This window comes from Leptodactylus fuscus, chromosome 11 (genome assembly GCF_031893055.1).
Source record: "Leptodactylus fuscus isolate aLepFus1 chromosome 11, aLepFus1.hap2, whole genome shotgun sequence".
Lineage (NCBI taxonomy): Eukaryota > Metazoa > Chordata > Amphibia > Anura > Leptodactylidae > Leptodactylus > Leptodactylus fuscus.
In genome coordinates this window covers 88375401-88387786 of record NC_134275.1, presented here as the reverse complement: position 1 = coordinate 88387786, position 12386 = coordinate 88375401, and the positions used below count along the sequence as shown (strand labels likewise).

Sequence of the window (12386 nt, the reverse complement as noted above, 5' to 3'; positions counted from 1 at the left end):
ATCAATTAACTAGCCTCCATAGAATTATATGTGTGAGGTTGGGTAAGAAGACAATGAACAAGAGAACAGTTTAATAAGTGGAGAAGGAATCAAATCTCCTTAATAAAAAGATATTACAAAGTTTCTTATTTTCACCTGTACTATTCATGTATGAGATGTTGTTTATAACTGGAGGTACGCTTTACAGAAGAATCATCGGATAAGTAATGTATATAGAGCAAATCTTTATATATAAAAGCCATAAAGAGCAGCTGGAGGATGTTAATCCCTTTCTATGGTTGTCTTAGAAGATTTTTCAGGGTTCTTAAAAGGACATTATTCATAATTCACCCGAAAAGCAACAGGGCTCTCACCTGGTTTCTAAATGAGCAGCTAATCCTGGTGACAGTGAAGAGCAGCGCAGAATAGTTAGTCCTGCACTAAATGGTAGGGAGGTGCTACTAGTCACTTATCTAATACAGGGCATTTCACCAGTAAAATGGCCATGTTGGAACTTCCAGCCAAGCATTGTATGTCCAGAAAAGACCACGGTATGGGGAAGTATTGTAAGGGACTATGGGAATACCCCTTTAAGTCCCCCCTCTGGGAGTCACACACCTTCTATATCGGGATACTTCAGTAAGATAATCAGGGCAAATCGCAGGGTGGTGGTGACCGTCTCCATACCGGCTAGAAACAGGTTATGGATGGATACCAGGAGATTTCTTAGGTGAAACTCAGTATGGGGATTATTCTTCTCCTGTGGAAAGATCATTGAAAAACATCCTATTAATTCTTCCATGGCGAAAGACGTTTCCTGCAGTCAACTCTAGGGGATTTCTTTCATCAATAATGTCTCAGTAAACTCTGCAGTAATAAGTTTTTTCTTTATTCTAGACACAATGTTACATATGTTGCAGACACCTTGTGACCATAATATGGCTCGGTCTGGCGTAGAGATGAGAAATCCATATCCATATAGAATTGGATTCGACCTAAGATTCAACTAGAATTGGCTGCAAGGTCAAAGCATGAAAAACGCAGAGAAAAAGATTCATGTGACCTCGAATACAAGGCCAACCTTCCCATAATGCCTTGCAGCTAGAGATGAGCGAACAGCGATCGAATATCAGGCTGCTCGAGATATTCGATTCCAATTGAACACCAGGTGGCAAATGCAGTAAAAATTTGTATCCCCTCCCACCTTCCCTGGCGCTTTTTTTTTTGCACCAATAACTGCGCAGGGGAGGTGGGACAGGAACTACGACACCGGAGGCATCGAAAAAAAATCGGAAAAAGTAATTGGCTGGCTAAATCAGGTGACCTCCATTAAATACGAATAGTGTATTTCTGATCCGGGTCATATGAGACTGTGAACTATGTGACTGTGAGACAGGGATGTACAGGCAGGGATAGCTAGGGATAACCTTTATTTAGGGGGGAATGTCACTCAAACAGCTCTTTGGGGCTCTATCTCATTGGGATCCCTGTCAGCTTGTGATATGCGCGAGCTGACTTTTTCCCATAGGAATGCATTGACCAGCGTTGATTGGCCGAATGCCATACAATGTACAGCATTCGGCCAATCAACGCTGGTTCTGCCGGAGGAGACGGAGTCCAAGATTGGTCCACAGCAGTGTCCATTGTGGTCCGATCTCAGATGTAGCAGAGTTGACACAGCTCTGCTACACCTGAGATGCAGCAGAGCTGGCCGTGCGCTGAACCCTGCTACACCTGAGATGCAGCAGAGCTGGCCGTGCGCTGAACCCTGCTACACCTGAGATGCAGCAGAGCTGGCCGTGCGCTGAACCCTGCTACACCTGAGATGCAGCAGTGTTCAGCGCACAGTCAGCTCTGCTGCATCTCAGGTGTATAGAGCTCAGCGCACAGCCAGCTCTGCTGCATCTTCCCCCTGCTACTCCTTGGGTCCCGTCTTCCTCGTCTTCAATCCTGCGTCAGCGCACTAGCAGGGGAACTGAGCATACTCAGTTCCCCTGCTACTGTTCCCCTGCTACTGCGCCGGTGTGGGATTACAAGCAATGATGCCGGAAGAAGAAGATGAGGAAGACGAGACCCGAGGACATCACTGCAAGAAGAAAGAAGATGTAGGCGTGGCTAAAGATGACGTTGGACCGTGCATGTCCACCCAGCGTACATGATAAGGTATGATTACCGTATTTTTAGTTTAATATAGCATTAGCAATGGCCTTTTTAAAGCCTATTCATGCATATGTGGGGCCCTTTAAGACCATCTCATCTGTGGTTCACACCAAACTTGTTCAAATTAATTTAAACTGAAAACAATTGAGTGGTTCGGATGAGCAAATCTGTAACTAGACAAGTTTTGTAGCGTTTGCTCATCACGTGTCATCTTGTGGCCCTTGTTATTCAATAGATAATACCTCTTCCATTCTGATGAGGAAGCTGTCAATGAAGTGTCTGGGTGCGGTGGGGTCCACAGTCTCCAGACTGACCTTTACCCTTTCATGTATAAAATCGCTCATTTCCTCAGAGAGTTTGGTTATCCTCTGGTGAGGTCCAGGAACGTGGTTCATAAATGTTGGGAGAATAGACATCAGCTGTAAAGTTACAAAGAAGATATAATACCAAATACTAGAAAGATTGCAACCTTTGCCAAGTAAATAATGAATACTGAAGATAGATAATTTACAAGATTTGATGGACCCAGTCATCTCTGCAATGGCTAATGGGATAGATCATAGGCACTCTTCCGACCCCAGAGTATAAGAAGTGGAGGCCCATGGGAGGTGCAAGAGAAGGATAAACACTTACAATCACCTTCCGTCTCCTCCCCTGGGCTCTCTTGCAAAGCTCCCTTGGGTTCCTTTTCTGTCCTGTTCCCACCTCTTGGCAGATGTCATGTGTTCTGGTGGACCACAAGTATCATGACGTGACCCAGTCATGACCCAGTCGTGACAAGTCGTGACCCAGTCGTGACCCAGTCGTGACAAGTATCATGACGTGACCCAATTGCTCATAAGTCCAGAAGAGGCAGGAAGACCACCAAGAATTCCAAGAAAGGTTATGCAAGGTGAGTATAAGTATATAAATATGGGGGTTTGCACCTCTTTTGGGCCCCTGTTTATTATATGCTCAGCTATGAAGAAACCCCAGTGTGTAATAATGATTCTTGGGTGGCAAACCGCAAAAGTATTTGGACTGAGTGAAGGCCAAAACCTTTTGAAAATTTTTGTCAAATACAGTTTCATCCAAATCAATTTGCTTATTTCTATTAGTTACCTGTCCCCAGGTGGAAGACGCTAGATGGAAAATTTCATCCACAATTCCAAGTAGTCTGATAAACCTCTCGTCCTTGTACTCAAACCGATCTCCAAAGATGAAAGCACAGACAACATTAGAAAAAGCGTCCATGAGCATCTTATGTGGATCAAAAGGCTGACCTGGAACGGAAGAGAATATTGTAATATCTAGATTTAAAAAAAACAAAAACAACCCCCCCCCCCCCCTCCATAGAATAGTAAATGTATATATCAAGTACTAATTCTTTTTTCTCAAAAAATTCCTCTTGAGTCCTGGGTTCGAATCCCACCAGGAACAACATCTGCAAGGAGTTTGTATGTTCTCCCCGTGTTTGTGTGGATTTCCTCCCATTCTACAAAAGACATACTGATAGGGGGGAAAAAATGTACATTGTGATCCCTATATCATATATCACTATAGGGGGCTCACAATCTACAAAAAAATGAATAAATCCCTCAATGACAACATCACCAGAGGTGCCAAATAAATATTCTAAGGAGGAACAATGGCCTGAAGAACCTTTCTACCAAACAAAAGGTCTTCAGTTCATTTTATCTGTAATGCTTTCTAAACATATGGCCTGATGACCAAGTTGCTGATTTGCAGATCGGTGCTATTGGATCATCTGCTTTCTCAGCCCAGGATACGGACATAGCCCTGGTAGAGTGCCAGATTCTGGGTTAAATCGACTTCACAAATGGCTTTTAATATAAGCTAAAGAGCAATCCAGGAACAAAGCCAGAGGTCATTAATCAAACAGGTATTCAGAAGTCAAGCAGGCATACAAAGAATGAGAGCCAAGCTAGGAGTCACAAACTAATAGTTGGCGCATGTCTCAGTAGGGCACGATCTTATCTAAGTCTCCTCGGATGTTACCTGTAACTGGATCAAGCCAAGAAGCTTCTAAAAATGCATAATCCTCCCAAGTTGATATGGTAATGTCAGCAGCTGGCTAGAGAAACCTGACAATTATCCCATCCTCCTGGATTTTAAGAAGAGATTCCCAAGTTGATGGAACCTGTATTTCACGTCTTCTTATGGCTGTAGTTATGGCTACAAGAAATGCTGTTTTCCCGAGAGAGGCATTATTTTTTTTTTAAATGTAGATTGTGCGCCCCACATAGAGCTCACAATGCACATTTTTCCCTATCAGTATGTCTTTGGAATATGGGATAGAAATCCATGCAAACACGGGGAGAACATACAAACTCCATGCAGATGGTTTTATGCCCTTGGCGGGATTTGAACACCAGGACCCAGCGCTGCAAGGCTACAGTGCTAACCACTGAGCCACCGTGCGGCCCCTCGAGAGAGGCATTTGATAGTTGATTCCAACACAAGGACAAAAGTTTGCATATTAAAATCCCAGGCAAGTAAAATAAGCTTCTTCCTAAGACATAATCTATTTGCCCCTGAAAAGAATCTTTTCTCCCTGTAATGGCTAGTAAATAACTGCTAAGAACCAAAGCCTGTACATTTAGTATGTCTTTGTGGTGTTGGAGGAAACCCAAGCAACCCATGTAAACACCGCGGCTGGATTCAAACCTAGGACTACAGTGCTGCAAAGCATCAGTGCTAACTAGAGATGAGCGAACAGTAAAATGTTCGATATTCGATATTCGTTTCGAGTAGCCCCTCAATATTTGACTACTTGAATTGAATATCGAATCCTATTATACTCTATGGGGGAAAAATGCTCGTTTCAGGGGTAGGCAACATTCCATCAAATAAAACTTACCAAGTCCACAAGTGAGGGTTGGGCTGGATTCTCCAAGAAGTCTTCTCCTTGCAGCGCCCCCGTGGCGTATTCCGGCTCTGAATTCACTCTGCCAGACACCGGGCCTGGGCAGAGCCGACTGCACATGCCCACACTACAAGAAAATGGCCACTTACAGTCAAAGCGGCCATTTTCTTGTAGCACACATGTGCAGTCGGCTCTGCCCCGGTCCGATGCCTGGCAGAGTGAATTCAGAGCCATTAGACGCCGCGGGGACGCTGCGTGGAGAAGACTTCTAAAGGTAGGAGAAGAACCAGCGTTAATTGGCCGACTGTATAGTATTCGGCCAATCAATGCTGGTTCTGCATCAAATTTTTCCATTCGAATAGCGAGTTGTACTCAATCGAGTGCGAGAATTTTGAATACCTACTCGCTCATCTCTAGTGCTATCCAGTGTAAAGGTTCTGTTATTTTTAGACTGTTGAGGATTCTGAGCCATGCCGTGTTTGGCATTAGAGAGGGTATTAGGAAAACGTTTGATCTTTCCCTCCATAGTTTCTGCAGGAATTTCAGTAATAATAGAACTGGAGAAAAGGCATAGACCAAAGTGAAGTCCCATTTGTGAGCTAACACATCTACTCCTATCAAGGCTTCCCTTGGATTGAAGGAGAATAAACTGGTTTCTGAATTATGTTGATTTGCAGATAAATCCACCTCTGTAGTTTCCCATATCTGAGTGATCTGAAGGTAAATCTCCTGGTTTAGACTCCGCTCGGTTAGATTCACTTCTCTTCTGCTTAGGAAATCTGCCTGACTGTGTTTGGATCCTTGAGGTGAAGAGCTGAGACTGAGATGGTTTTCTGCCCTGCAGACTAAATGTACTGACAGACTTTGCAGATTCTACACTTTGTACCCCATTAATGGTTCACATGTGCCACAAATGTGACTTTCTTCTCAGAACTGAAGACCAAGTTTCTTGAAAATACTCCTGGATACAATGGTTTCTGGCATCCACGGTAACTGGATCTATTGGACAAGGACGCCGCACAATCCCTCATTACAGAGTTATTTTTGCTTTCCAACAATTTAGGACATTTTTTACTTGTGTTAAACAAATCTTTCTGTCTAATGAGAGAGCCATGCACCGGCACAAGTTCCTATAGCATGGCTTCAAGGATGAAGGAAGAGGCGGATGGCTGAGAGTTCCCGCAAGAGGACCTTAGCATTGCTGTGAAGTGCTGGCAAGGAGAAGAAAGACCTGCTCTGGAAAAGGAAACATAATCAAGGGGGCAGGTAAGACCAAGCCCCGCTGCTGCTTCATCCATCATCTAGTAAGCCCAGGACCTATTTGTATATAGGGGCCAGAAAAAACACTAGGGAGGGGCGTTTTAACCTCTTGTGTATTCATGATTAGAGCTGTACCTCCGCTGGGTCTGTCATGGAGGGAGTGTTTGAGAAATTTGAAATGATTCGGTATATGAAGTTTAAAGTGCATTACTGCTATAGGCAATATAGTATATACAAATGGGAGGTTCTTAGTGCAATATTTGATCAAATTGATAGAATTGATCTTCTCAGGATGTGACATCACACAAATGAAAGGGGCTGAACATGACCCTGTAAGATGATGTCACTTCCTGGAAGCTACACTGGAGCTCAGTGCCATGGTCCTGGGTAACACCTGTAATATTCACATAATTTCCAGTATTAGGTGCTATAGTCAGTCATACTTGTAGATCAGTTATGTCCAGATATGAGGCTGGTGCACTCCATGTCTTACCATTAGATTTCCTGAATTCATCCACGATACATTGCGCTTCTATTTGGATTTTCCCCTCAATACTTTTCTTTCCAAACCCAAAGTCCTTCATTGTCTTCACAGTGAAGGTTCGGAGGATCCTCCACCTTTCTCCATTGCTCAGACTAATACCTATAAGGGAACATTGCAGAATGTGATTTTTTTTTCCCATAAGATGGAACAAGGTTTTTACGTTGATACTTTGATCACAGATGGAGCCGTTACGAGCCATGACCCAGCCCTGGTGCAGTCACTTTCTTTACATTTAACTCATTACATTCTGAATTTGCTTTGAAGTTATTAGTACAAAAATCTATATTATTTTTCTGGATAAAGTTGATGCTCATTTTGTATGACTTGGAAATGGCAATGAATAAACTAACCTGATCTTCATCTGCAGCATCATAAGCTTTGCTTTCCAGCAGCAGCTCTTACCATCGCCATCATGTTCTTCAAATGGCCCCATACGAATTGTCCAGTTTTGCACTGGTGTATTATGTGATCATGTGTATCTCATTTCGGATACCAGTGAAAAACCTGCGATCGGTTGTTATGGAGACCTGGAGTAAAGCTGTGTGTATGTGACTTCGTGTAACAGTGTCATCCACAGCGCCCTGCCCCTTTAAGGCTGACATAAAGAAGTGAAGAAAAATGGCTGGGTTGCTATTGAAACATGGAGTAAAACTCTAATGTGTGGTACTCTGTGCAGAGCTGTGTATCTAATCCTCTGGCGTGTGGTATTGTGTGCTGATGCACGTATCTGTTCCACTGGCATGTGGCACTGTGTGGAGTGGTGCATATCTAATTCTCTAGCGTGTGGTATTGTGTGCAGTGGAGCATGTCTAATACTCTGGCGTGCGGATTTGTGTGAAGATGCGTGTATCTAATCCTCTGGCGCTTGGTACTGTGTGCATATGCACATATCTAATCCTCCAGCTTGTGGTACTGTATGCAGAAATGCGTTTTTAATCCTCTGGCGCTTGGTACTGTGTGCATACGCACGTATCTAATCCTCCGGCTTGTGGTACTGTATGCAGAAATGCGTTTTTAATCATCTGGCGTGTGGTACTGTGTGCAGACTTGTGTATCTAATCCTCCACTGTGTGATACTGTGTGCCAACGTGCATATCTAATCCTCCAGTATTGTGTAAAGATATGTGTATCTAATCCTCCTGCATGTGGAACTGTGCGCAGACGTGCGTATCTAATCCTCTGGCTTGTGGTACTGTGTGCTGACTTGTGTATCTAATCCTGCAGCGTATGGTTCTGTGTGCAGACGCATGTATCTAATCCTCTGGCGTGTGGTACTGTGTGCAGACACATGTATCTAATCCTCTGGCGTGTGGTACTGTGTGCTGACATGCGTATCTAATCTTCTGGCTTGTGGTACTGTGTGCAGACGTGTGTATCTAACCCTACTCATGTGGTATTGTGTGCAGTAGTGTGTATCTAAACCTCCGCCGTGTGGTATTGTGTGCAGTGGCGCATATCTAATCCTTCATTGTGTTGTATTGTGTAAAGAAGTGCATATCTAATCCTCCAGTGTGTGGAACTGTGCGCAGACGTGCATATCTAATCTTGTGGCATGTAGAACTGTGTGAAGACTCGTGTATCTAATCCTCTGGCATGTGGAATTGTGTGTAGATGTGCATATCTAATCTTGTAGTGTGTGTAACTGAGTGCATTGGCGCATATCCAATCCTACGGCGTGTGGTATTGTGTGCAGTAGCGCATATCTAATCCTGTGGTGTGTGGATCTATGGGCAGACTTGCGTATCTAATCCCCCTGGCGTGTGGTACTGTGTGCTGACCTGTGTATCTAATCCTCCGGTGTGTGGAACTGTGTGAAGATGCGTGTATCTAATCCTTTGGCATGTGATACTGGGTATCTAATCCTCTGATGTGTGTATCTCAGTTTGGATATCAGTGTTGGATTGTACATGTGGAGTGACCGTGTGTATTGTAGTTGGAATATGAGTGAAAAACTTGCAGGTTTGTATTGGCTAATAGGGGGGGTCAGGGTGTTGGGAAAGCTGTATCTTCGGAACGGTACGTCCGAGCGAGTTTCTAGTCTCATCTTAAACCTTCCCGGACACCTGATGTATCTGTGTGCCAAATTTGGTGAAGATCGGTCCAGTTGTCTGGTCGCGCATAAAGAACAGACAGACAGACCAGAACTCATTTTTATAATATTGATACATATACACACACAAACACTTTAAGGCCAGTAAAGGTCCTTCTTTTTTATTGTCAGATCTGCTGCTTTGACCTTTTTATTATAATATTTTAGGAAAGTAATACAAACTTATATTTCCAAAAATACCTTCCCCTTTCGCGGCGTTTTACAGTGCAATCAAAGGGGATGGGTTTCATGCAAATCCCATCCCCACTTTGTGGAAAAAAACGCTATGCAGACACACTGCGATTTGCAAAGCCGCTGCGGCTTTGCAAATCGCAGCATGTCAATTATATCTATGGAAACACCGGCAGCTTTCCCGTAGATATAATTATAACAGAAAGCCCGTGGAAGAAAACTCTGCGAACTTTCTGTTGAAAGCGTTCACGCCGCAAAGTGGCCCCTGGGCTCCAAAGGCCCTCAGCCTCCTGAGCAGGTAGAGTCTGCTGTGGCCCTTTCTGTGCAGCGCCTCCAGGTGATCGGCCCAGTCCAGCTTATTATTGAGGGGCACACCCAGATACTTATAGGTCCTGACTATCTCAATGCATGTTGTCTGGATTTCCACCAGGATCGGAGCACTTCTCCGTTTACTGAAGTCCACCACCATCTGCTTGGTCTTCCCAGCACTAATCCTAATGTGGTTCTGCTGGCACCATTCAACAAAATCGCAGATTAAGTCTCTGTACTCCCTGTCGTCTCTGTCAGTGATGAGGCCGACTATAGCAGAGTCATCGGAGTACTTCTGTAAGTAACAGCTAGATGTGAAGTGTGAAGAGGAATGGGGCAAGAACTGGACCTTGTGGTGCCCCCGTACTACAGATCACAGTGTCAGACACACAGTCCCGGGCTCTCATATACTGAGGGCGGGGTGTCAGGTAGTCTAGGATCCAGTTGGACAGGTGATTGTCCACTCCAGCAAGGTCCAGCTTGTAGTCCTGGGCTCTCACATACTGAGGGCGGGGTGTCAGGTAGTCTAGGATCCAGTTGGACGGGTGATGGTCCACTCCAGCAAGGTCCAGCTTCTCCCTCAGTAGTCCTGGCTGAATGGTGTTGAAAGCTTCAGAGAAATCACAGGACATTATTCTCACAGTGTTCCCAGGTTTCTCCAGGTGAGAGAGAGCTCTGGGAAGAAGGTGGATGATGGCGTCATCTACCCCAATGCCTGGCCAGTAGGCAAACTGGAGGGGTCCAGAGCGGAGCTCACTAAAGGACGTAGGTGTGTCAGGACCAGTCTCTCTAGGACCTTCATCAGGTGGGATGTCAATACTACAGGTCTATAGCTGTTGAGGTCTTATTAGAGATGAGCGAACAGTAAAATGTCCGAGGTTCGATATTCGTTTCGAGTAGCCCCTCAATATTCAACTACTCGAATCGAATATCGAACCCTATTATAGTCTGTGGGGGGAAAATGCTCGTTTCAACGGGTAGGCAACGTTCGATCAAATTATACTTACCAAGTCCACGAGTGAGGGTCGGGCTGGGTCTTCCGAGAAGTCTTCTCCTTGCAGCGTCCCCGCGGCGTCTTCCAGTTCTTCATTCACTCTGCCAGCACTACAAGCGGACATGTGCAGTCGGCTCTGCCCAGGCCCGATGCCTGGCAGAGTGAATGAAGAGAGGGAATGCCGCGGGGAAGCTGCACGGAGAAGACTTCTAAAGGTAAGAGAAGAACCAGCGTTGATTGGCCGACTGTATAGCATTCGGCCAATTAATACGAGTATTTTGAATACCTACTCGATCGAGTACTACTCGCTCATCTCTAGGTCTTATCACTCCATATTTGTATGGTAAATACTACACTTAGTGCGCTCGGTGTCGGTGTCTCTCCTTTTGTTTTCGATCTTGGAAAGTTTTCCTTATAACTGAAACAATAAATTCCATAAAACTTCCATTCAAGTAGACTGTAGTTGAACGGATCATTTAGGGGTTAATATGTTGGCTCATTAAAAGGTTGTGCAAACATATATACGAGCGTGCCCAGTATTGCAGTTGTTACATTGAGTTCCAAGACTCCGGCTGTTTTCTACAGATATAACACAAGAAAAGTGGACGTCTAATGGAAAATATCATAGATGTGCAGCATAGTAGAACACGTTTCCGTATGGTCCGGGGCACAGCAGTTCTCTATTCACCATTATGTCTGTGCTTCAGAATCTGATTATGGAATCGGGCTCTCAATAACTAAATGTTACCCTTACCATAACCCCGGGTAAACTTCTCCAGTACGGGTAGACGGCCCCGAGCACCAAATTCTTCACCCCGATCAATGAGCGCCTCCTTCACAACTTCATATCCACAAAGAACAACCACCGGTCGTGGACCGAAGTAAAGGGTGTACACTGGGCCATATTCATCCCACAACTTAAAAAAAAGAAAGAAAATCCAAAATTTAATTCTAACATGTTTTTTTTTTTTTTGTGGATGTATAATGGGGAAAGAATCTGACCGACCTTCATGAGAGAATCCACCAGCTTCCCTCTCTTAATGTGCAGCAATGTCCCTATAAGAGGCAGGGGTGCGGGACCCGGAGGAAGGTTACGTCTTCGGTAAAAGGTGTCCCAGGTTGTGTAGATGAAGATACATATGAGGATCAGGATTCCCGTCCATGTAACGTCCATGGTCTGTTCATAGACTTAGATCCGAAAATGACAACCAGTGAACAGATCTTCTCCGAATAAGTGATCCCTCTCCAGCACAATACACATGGATAGGAGGAGACATCTTATTAATAACTATTAGAGATGAGCGAACGCTGTTCAATCGAATATATATATCAGGCCGTTCGAGGAGTTCGATTGGAATCAAACACCACGAGGCAACTTCAGGAAAAATTTGTGTCCCCTCCCACCTTCCCTGGCACATTTTTTGCACCAATAACTGCGCAGGGGAGGTGGGACAGGAACTACGACAACGGGGGCAATTAAAAAAATTGAAAAAACCCATTGGCTGCTGAAATCAGGTGACCTCCAATTTAGACGAATGGAGGATTTACCATTCGCTTAATTTGGAATGTGAGACAGGGACAGATGTACAGGCAGGGTTAGCTAGGGATTACCTTTATTTAGGGGGGAATGTCACTCACCCAGCTCTTTGGGGCTCCATCTGGTCGGGATCCCTGTCATCTTGCGATATGCGCGAGCTGACTTTTTCCCATAGGAATGCATTGACCAGCGTTAATTGGCCGAATGCTGTAAAGTGGTCAATCAACACTGGTCAATGCATTCCTATGGCAAGATATAGTAGAGCTAACCGTGCGGTTAGCTATTCCGGACATCGGAGATGAAAGAGCTCTGCACTACATCCAACCATCCCTCCAGCTACTCCTCCTGTCACACACATCTCTGGTGTAACAGAGCTCAGCACACACTCAGCTCTGCTTACATCTCTACACTCTGTTGCTGAGTGTGTGCTGAGCTCTGCTACATACGAGATGTGTG

The 12386-nt window shown here is 44.7% G+C and overlaps 1 protein-coding gene across 1 annotated transcript in view; it reads right to left on the bottom strand.

Annotated features, from left to right (window-relative positions):
- Nucleotides 1–11567, bottom strand: part of LOC142185094 (cytochrome P450 2G1-like) — an 85189-nt gene extending 73622 nt beyond the window's left edge. Inside the window, exons 1-6 of the mRNA XM_075260347.1 lie at nt 11400–11567; nt 11148–11310; nt 6759–6908; nt 3241–3401; nt 2382–2558; nt 598–739 (exon numbers count right to left, since the gene is read on the bottom strand). Coding sequence (XP_075116448.1) covers nt 598–739; nt 2382–2558; nt 3241–3401; nt 6759–6908; nt 11148–11310; nt 11400–11567 — 961 coding nt within the window. The remainder of the gene's footprint in view (nt 1–597; nt 740–2381; nt 2559–3240; nt 3402–6758; nt 6909–11147; nt 11311–11399) is intronic.
- Nucleotides 11568–12386: the final 819 nt, after the last annotated feature.